The 8281-nt window shown below is 34.3% G+C and overlaps 1 protein-coding gene across 1 annotated transcript; it reads left to right on the top strand.

Moving 5' to 3' along the window:
• Positions 1–1301: 1301 nt before the first annotated feature.
• On the top strand, positions 1302–4439 carry LOC123524158 (uncharacterized). Its single transcript, XM_045302128.2, has 2 exons — positions 1302–2641; positions 3860–4439. Exons 1-2 carry the CDS (start codon positions 1499–1501, stop codon positions 4214–4216), a joined length of 1500 nt encoding a protein of 499 aa, XP_045158063.2. The 5' UTR covers positions 1302–1498; the 3' UTR covers positions 4217–4439.
• The last annotated feature ends 3842 nt before the right edge of the window (positions 4440–8281 follow it).

Here is an 8281-nt window from a genome sequence, read left to right as displayed (position 1 = left end):
GTCTAAGATATCTCGAGGGAGAAGGGTCTAGAAGAGACCAGGTGCATGAGACCTAGGAAATGGGTCTCGTAGATATTAAGATTAAGTTAGGCTTTAGATATGACATTTGTTAAGACTTAAGAAGTTACAAAATGAATCATGAAAGTTATGTACGAAATATTCTACTGTGTAAATAAACATCAAAAATGTATAGACTCGTGTCGTGTTTGTGTTTGTGTACGCTACAAAACATTACATTGGCATCTCACCACAAATGTGTCATGATGTACAAGTATAGACATATGCACTTTGCACAGCTAAGGAGAGCGGATTGAGATTGATTTATCTTGGACTCTTGTCAAAACTTGAAGTGGATAAAACTCCGCGTTAATGAAAACGTTTTGAAAATAGAAAAGCAAATAAAATTGTAAAAGGAAATTGTTGAATGACAAACTGCAGAAGTGTTGTAAAATCTCTGCTTACTTAATTAGTGTTATTCATATATATATTTCATACAGTTGTATGATAAGAATATTTCATACAGTTGTATGATAAGTAAAGCCAATCTAAATTTCTGACTACCCGTTTAAAATAAATTCGTCTAACTGTCAGGCGCATGGGTCAGTGACGAACTATAGTATTCAACCCTTATACTGATACACGATACTGTTTATACACAAAGTAGTTTAAATTATGTTTATGGTAATTGTTACTATTTTCAAAAATGAAATAAAATTGGACGTCATGTCTCTGAGATATACGTTACATGTTGATAACTAGTTAGTATTGTAGGTTTGGAGTTGTGTTTAGAGAACAGATTTATACCAAATTAGTTGTATAATATTACTTTGATGTCATTGCAGATTCAGCCCTTGTATGCGTATTTAGAACAGTAAAACTACAGTAAAACTGTTTGATAAACGATTATTTGTTTTGTTTTACCACAACTGAAATCTATAGCATTATTACACTAACAAATATTTTTACATTTTATAATACTATTTGTATTGACTAAATATAGCTTCAAATATATTTCATATACATCGCACATACTGTAATTAAATTGAATATTATATGACATTTCGTAATACGTACGGTGTATTGACGTGATGCACTTAATGACATACATATCATTTATTGCATTTTACTTAACTTCACGCAATTTCCAACAATATTCATTATGAATTGTATATTAAACTAGTTATTATTTATGTGCTGCCTATAAACTTCACATTCTTTACATTATGAATAAGGTCAATCGATATTCTACTATTAATCGTGTCTTATTAAAACTTGTCCATTTAGTATGCCTATCAGTTGAATTATTTTATCTCATTTCAAAGATTATGAAACGTATACCTTAACATATTTTCTCATGACTCAGTTACGTACGAAATATTGAGATCGTGGTTCGGTCTGCGTGTAATTTATTTCCTGCCTGGATGTGAAGCGTATAAATAATTCAGTTGTTTACGCTGCATACGCATTGTAATAATAAAAAGTTTAAGTGTATAGCAATATGGTGGTTAGACATAAGGATATTTTCTTCGCAAATATTGCAGGCGTTGACCACGGAGAATGTCATTTGGATTTGTATCTTCCTGATAAATTGCAGGATCGTGATATCAGATACTCAGACCAGGATTTGAATGAGGAAAAGGCAACTGAGGATGATAAATACGATAGTATTAAGGAAGTTTTAAATGCTCAAGATGACAGAAGTAATGTTTCAGTGGATAGCGAGGGGATTTACAATCAGGAAAAACTCTTGACGGGTGACGGGACAAGAGATAAAAATGTTGACACATTTTATTTAGACAGTGGGAGGAGTAAAGATACGGATTCAGGTAGCTCCGGTGTGCCTTTCGTTTTATTTATTCACGGAGGCGGCTGGCGACGCGGAGGACGTGCGGCATGGAAGCACTTCCTTTATTTCGATGTTAACTTCCTTGTTGCTTTTTTACAGTTTTTTGTAGGCACTTACGGCAACATAGGCGAGGTCCTTGCCGAGAACAACATAGCGTGTGCCGTGGTTTCTTATCCTCTTACAGAGGCGGGGCCAGTGGTATTGTTAGTAGAAATGCTCCTTTCGTACATACAGTCCGCTTTCTTTGTGTTTGTCAGTTCTTTACCAATATTTGGAATATTATTACTCTATAGAACAATATTCCACAGTAGTCACAACAACACATACGAGCTTATTTTCAAGGAAAATGACACATTCAGTGTTTTCAGGGCGTGTGTTCTTCTTGCTTCGCTTATTACGAACATCGCAACGTCACTGCTCTTTTTCTTAAGTAGGAGACAATTCAACATTTCATTTAAGCAGATAAGATGTTTAAGTGTAGCCCTGGGCGTGTCTTTAGTAATAGCTTACAACTCAAGTTCTCCAGTGCACCATCTTGTGATTTTAACATTAGTTTTGAACCAGATCATGATATTTTACCAAAGAATTAGACGACACGGATCAACGTATGAAGAACAGGTCAAGGCGGTGGCTCAAGCGGTAAAATGGGCTAAATGTTTCAGTGAAGAGACTGGAAAGACGGATGTAAATCGTTTATACTTGATGGGTCATTCTGCAGGCGGTCACTTGGTAACCCTGTCGGCTCTGGACGAGTCTATTCTGGCCTCGGTTGCATGTTCCACAAATGATTTAAAGGTGAACGCATATTTTTGGCATATTGTAGTACTTGTTTGTTTGTTTTGGGTTTAACGCCGTTTTCAACAGTATTTCAGTTATGTAACGGCGGGCAGTTAACCTAACCAGTGTTCCTGGATTCTGTACTATCACTAACCTGTTGTCCGCAAGTAACTGCCAGCTTCCCCACATGAGTCAGAGGTGGAGGACGAATGATTTCAGACACATTATATTTTATCAAATCGTCCCGGAGAAAATACGCCTTGCCCGGGGATCGAACTCGCGACCCCGCGATCCATAGATCTGCGCTCTACCTATTGAATAGTACTTTAAGTATAATAGTACTTTAAATTTAATGGTGTCCGTCAGAAAGCGAACTCCTATGTTCAAAGTCACGATTAAAGTAATTGTATGAACTCCTCTTGGGTAAAATAAATAATTCAATATTATCTAAAAAGGTGAGTAATTACGTGTTATTTAATTTTAGTAGTTTTAAGCATGTTATTAGTATTGCGTTTCTTATTTGTTTGTCTTTCTTTCATTCTGAATCATTTTCGTGTGGATCAGACACATGAAAAGTACATATTACAGGTGAAATAGCATGACCAATGTTTAGTTTCTGAAGAAAAGAGATTTCTAAGAAGAAGAATTATCAAATTCATCCATCATCAATTACTAAGAAATTACGCCGCAAAATTATGAGATGTCCGGTTTGTAGTATCACCAGACCTGACACGGAAACCTACATTCCCCCTCATGTGATGTAGATAGGTTATCATTGAGTGCACAGGAACAAAAAATGTCGGTTATTATATCAGTTTTATCAATAATTGAGGTAATGTTGAACTTGACCCAGATGCACTGAACGACTGACTAAAATGTTAGATAGACGAATACACGAAAATATACGTACCTTTATAGCAGATAGCACCAAAGATAACGATATAATTTTGTTTCGTTTTATTGTGCAACAAGTATATATAAAGTATATATAAACATTAATGATAGCACTTTATCAATTGCTTTCACAGCAGTTGAGTGCTAAAATGTGACATATACATCAAAATACATCTCAAATAGATGAAATGCGTTACCTTTCGTATATATATTCCATAGCATAATGGTTAATGATGAATTCGCAAAATATCTACAATTGCCTAGTTCTGTTACTAGCCGACATTTCCAGTACATGTTTTATTTGTTGTAAACATACTGATTTCCATATGTTATATTTTCCAGGGTGTTATTTCCATATCCGGCGTGTATGACCTTCTCTGCTTAAACAAACATTGGCTACGTCACGTATACCTGGAGCCGACATTTGGCAGGAGCCCGAACAAGTGGCTTGATGCATCACCAGCGCATTTAGCAAAGAGGACCAAAAGTTCAAATATTATGCCAAAATTTCTTTTGATGTTAGCCGAAAAGGACTTATTTTTAAAATCACAGTCTTTCAAATTCGCAAGGACATTAGACGAGCTGCAGGTTGAATGTAAGCATGTCGAAATAAGAAAATCAAACCATTTTAATATTGTAACAAACACAAGTACCAGGGAAGGGTCAACCCTGTCTCATGTTTTAGACTTTGTTAAATAGTTGGTAATTTTGAATAACAAGTTAGAATGAATTGTTTAGATAATTATTTTTATCTGTCGAACGCAACCACCAGTAAAGGGTAAAGTTATGAAAGTTTGATAGCAAACCTTTTAATTATTGTATTAAAAAAAAGAAAGAAATTAAACAAAAACGGTGAAGGAGTAGCCCTATTATATATAATAGACTTTGTTATGTTTGCAAGAATAAATACATATAAAATCTATATTTTTCTGTATGATTTTAGATATCAGTCCACATGAAGATGTAGTTTTATCTTATGATGATGTAGAAATATTGTACGAGCAATGTGTTAAAGATATTTGATGCGCATCTTTCACTGAATGAGTTTATAACACAATGTAGAAAGTCCTCGCCAAATGCAACTTCAGTAAATATATAAACTCAATTTGTTTGTAGAGCTACATTCACAATTAAAATGTCATATACATTTATAATAGCAATCTTTGTTTTAGTGGAAATGCAATTTCCTCAGCTATATACATGTATTGGGTATGCACTGTTTTAAACCAAACAGTAGCAGTACCTTTTATACACGTATTTAAATTTTATGTTTACATACATGTAGATACCATGAAGTTATTGTAACAGTTTACATTGACAAAAAAAATTAATAAGAATTTGGGTTAAATATATCTTTAAACGTATGATTTGACGGATTCAATTCAAGTTATAGATACATGTAGTAGTTAATCACGTATAACATTAGATAATTTTACTTTCCAATGATACACTACTCGAAAATGTCATACATACGTTCACTCAAAGTTGTAGCTGGCTTTTAGTAACTCAACAATTTCCTTTTTGCCTAACTGTAATTTGCATACATAGTTCAGGACATTTTTGAAACTACCATCTACTATTTAGTTATTTTCAAATATTTTGTATTTCATGTATTTGAAGCAGTTAGTATTTCATTGCGGCAGCTGAGCACACTGGAACCAGACCAAAACGAACACATGTCATACTCTACCCCTGTATACAGTATAGAGACATGATCTTGTATGGAAATACTAGCCAATTTCAATCGTTCATTTCTTATTTAAAACGTGGACTTCATCAAATGAGTGCTAGGCATATTAAATTATTTATTGCTTATTATCAGTCTTGTGCAAATCACTTTTTGACAATAGGCTTACCCAATAAGTCACAGAAATCTGAGTTTTAAGTGGGAAATGGGCTAGTAGTTTTCCCCTTCACGATCATGTCTCTGTATTATACATAGGGCTAGGGCATGACATGTACACAGAGCCATACGTGCTGATATGGTACTGATATTGTTCCTGTTCTAACAATCTTAACGTTTAAATGCGCATCATCTGATAATAAGCAACGGATACATTAATATGCTTAGCACCCATTTGACGAACTCCGCGTGTTAAATAAGAAAGGATCTATGCACTATTATGCTGAATTTTAAATCCGCTCTTCTAGTCTACCACGTAATCATGATTATGTATGAGAACTTAGAACAGATACACCCAATGAAAACTCCAGCGATTTCCCCCGTTTTCTATGGTACTAAATTCATATTGAATATGATGCATATCATTTGAGTGAACATGTATAGTCTATTGTATGTAATGTTTGAATATCACCGTTGATTTGACGTTCATTTTCTATTTTTTCATGCCAGACAGGATTTTCCACTGTTTCAGCTGGTGCTGGAAAAAATGAAATTATGAACAAATGAGTAAACTAATATGCTGCTACAAAAATAGTGCCTAACTGAAAAGACTTCAATTTATTTTATTTCTTCTTTCAAGCGTGAAAGTCGGCATGCATGAAAAGAAATCTGTCATTAGTTGAAAGCGCGGAGCCTCGTTACCGTCTAAACAGTTACCCTCGATCCAGATATTTCCATGCACACCTTCAGTCAGTGAAAGATTCTGAAATTATAACTAATCACATAAGTTTGTGAAATGGAATATAAGATGTACATTTACCACTCAATCTTTTTCTTTTAAATTATTTGATACAAACTGTTACAAATCCTAAACCGGTCTATAATACGCCCCTTTTGCATGAGGCGTCTTCGCTTTCAAAATATATTTTAAATGATTGCTCTTTACATTAAAATGAAAGGCAGAAAAGGAGTATTTTTTTTTCAAAAAGATGCCCTTAGCTTCTTCAATAACCACAAGACCCTAAATATGATGTTCTATATAATTTGAACTAAAATATGAAGATTTCTTGAAAGCAGAAAGCATAACCAAGCAAAAGTAATAGCAAAATCGGTTTTGAATGTGTCTGCTTGTGAAATGAAATGAAATCTACAACACCCCTCACACCCATTAGCATTGGTTTGGGCAGAACTCAACATCAACTGCGCGCCAATATCCCTGAATACCAGAATAATAATATCAAAGGGTTCAAGTAAAGGAAGACGGTTAACGGCCGTCACACGACACTATCATACTGAGGAAAGAGGAAATAAATTCTGTTAAAAAGTTCTTAAGAAACCAAGCAAAATGATAGCAGACTCGGTATAAATGCGCATGTTCATGAAAGGAAATTAATTGTGCAACGTCTAGCAGGCCCTATATCACACGCTTAAACGGAATTGTCTAACAAAATTAATGGATTTCATGGTCCAATACTATTAGAAATAATAAAAGACTGATGCTAAGTACGGGGCGGCTCTTTATGGCCTCCACTGGACACTAATCCCTAATATCAATTACTTTTTTTAAAGGTACAGATGACATAATATACTTAAAAAACACTTAACTTGAACATATGTACCAGTTGGAAATAGAGACACCGTAACGCTCTTTGAACGATATTGCACGTTTCGGATCAGACTTAATCAAATCGAGTCTGCTAATATTTGGCTTGGTTGCGGTTTATGCTTATATCGTATAAATTTACTATCACAACAATAAAGCGCCATCTGCCGGTGTAACATCAAATATTGAACCCGTTGAAAATTAACCCCATTGATCGAAATTTAATATTGAAATGATGGCGGGGTCAATTTTCAATGTTGAAAAAGGATATTTTGATCAAAACTTAATGTTGAAATGTTGGCAATTCTCGACGTTGAAAAAAGACCCATATGGGATCTAATTTCAACGGGGTCATGTTACACGGACAGTTCAAGTCTTCTTTGTTAAATTGTTATATTTTCTAGTCCTCAGGGGCTTACGGAGTACACTGTATATTCAATGTTTCGTATAATAGAGTTCCACTTTAAACGGTGCATTAGGCTTGAGGGGCATTTCTCAATTCATTACTCTTTTGAACAAACTCGGTCAAACAGAGCCTGTTATTATTCAGGTTGATCGCGTTCTATGTTTCAAAAACAGCATCTTAAAGATCAATTTTCATATACAAATGCGACATCACAAATGATATTCACCATTATGTTATCTAGATTGTCATAAGGTCTTGGAAACCGTATAAATGTATAAAAAGTCCTCTCAGATGGTTTTCAGTGTATTTTATTTCATGCACGCCTGGGTTCTGTATTTGCATAAAAATTGCCCAGAAAAAAAGCACCAACCGGATAATAATGTACAGATAGATGCTTCAGTTACAGTATATTGTTATTTTATTACTCAAACCAAGCTCGTATAAAAGACAAATATATTTGCCTTAAAAGAGGTGCATAGCAACCTTCCGTTTGGATGCTACTAACTTCACACCTGCTTTATTGCCAAGCAGATAAACATACTATAACAGGAAGCTGGGAACTTAGCATACCTGTTTGCAGATACATATTTACCAGTAGGAAAAATTACATGTTTTTCATTGAATTATAAAAAAATAAAAGTTACCCATTCACTGCAGCGGTATTCTCTGTTACAGTTACTAGCCTTTCTTTGATTTGATAGTGTTGCAACTTGTATACTCTGAAGTTGATAGGTAATATTATCTATCTAAACTGTGTCTCAATTTCAGTATAAAACAGTCTGTCAGCAAGCGTTATATAAATAATTTACAACTTGAGATTAACATATTAGCTGTTACACCAACATATCTAAATGCGCCATTGATATGACCGTAATCAATGGTAAATCACAACAATAAAACAATTTATGGAGT

This window comes from Mercenaria mercenaria, chromosome 3, assembly GCF_021730395.1.
Source record: "Mercenaria mercenaria strain notata chromosome 3, MADL_Memer_1, whole genome shotgun sequence".
Taxonomy (NCBI): Eukaryota; Metazoa; Mollusca; class Bivalvia; order Venerida; family Veneridae; genus Mercenaria; species Mercenaria mercenaria.
The sequence above is the reverse complement of the archived record's forward strand: the minus strand, read 5'-3'. Positions and strand labels throughout refer to the sequence as shown.

What these genes read in the sequence shown, in the direction of transcription:
- LOC123524158 (XM_045302128.2), top strand. Translation starts at nt 1,499, where the DNA reads ATGGTGGTTAGACATAAGGATATTTTCTTCGCAAATATTGCAGGCGTT. An exon ending in GTTCCACAAATGATTTAAAG is followed by an intron (nt 2,642 to 3,859) that starts GTGAACGCATAT and finishes TATATTTTCCAG; the next exon opens with GGTGTTATTTCCATATCCGG.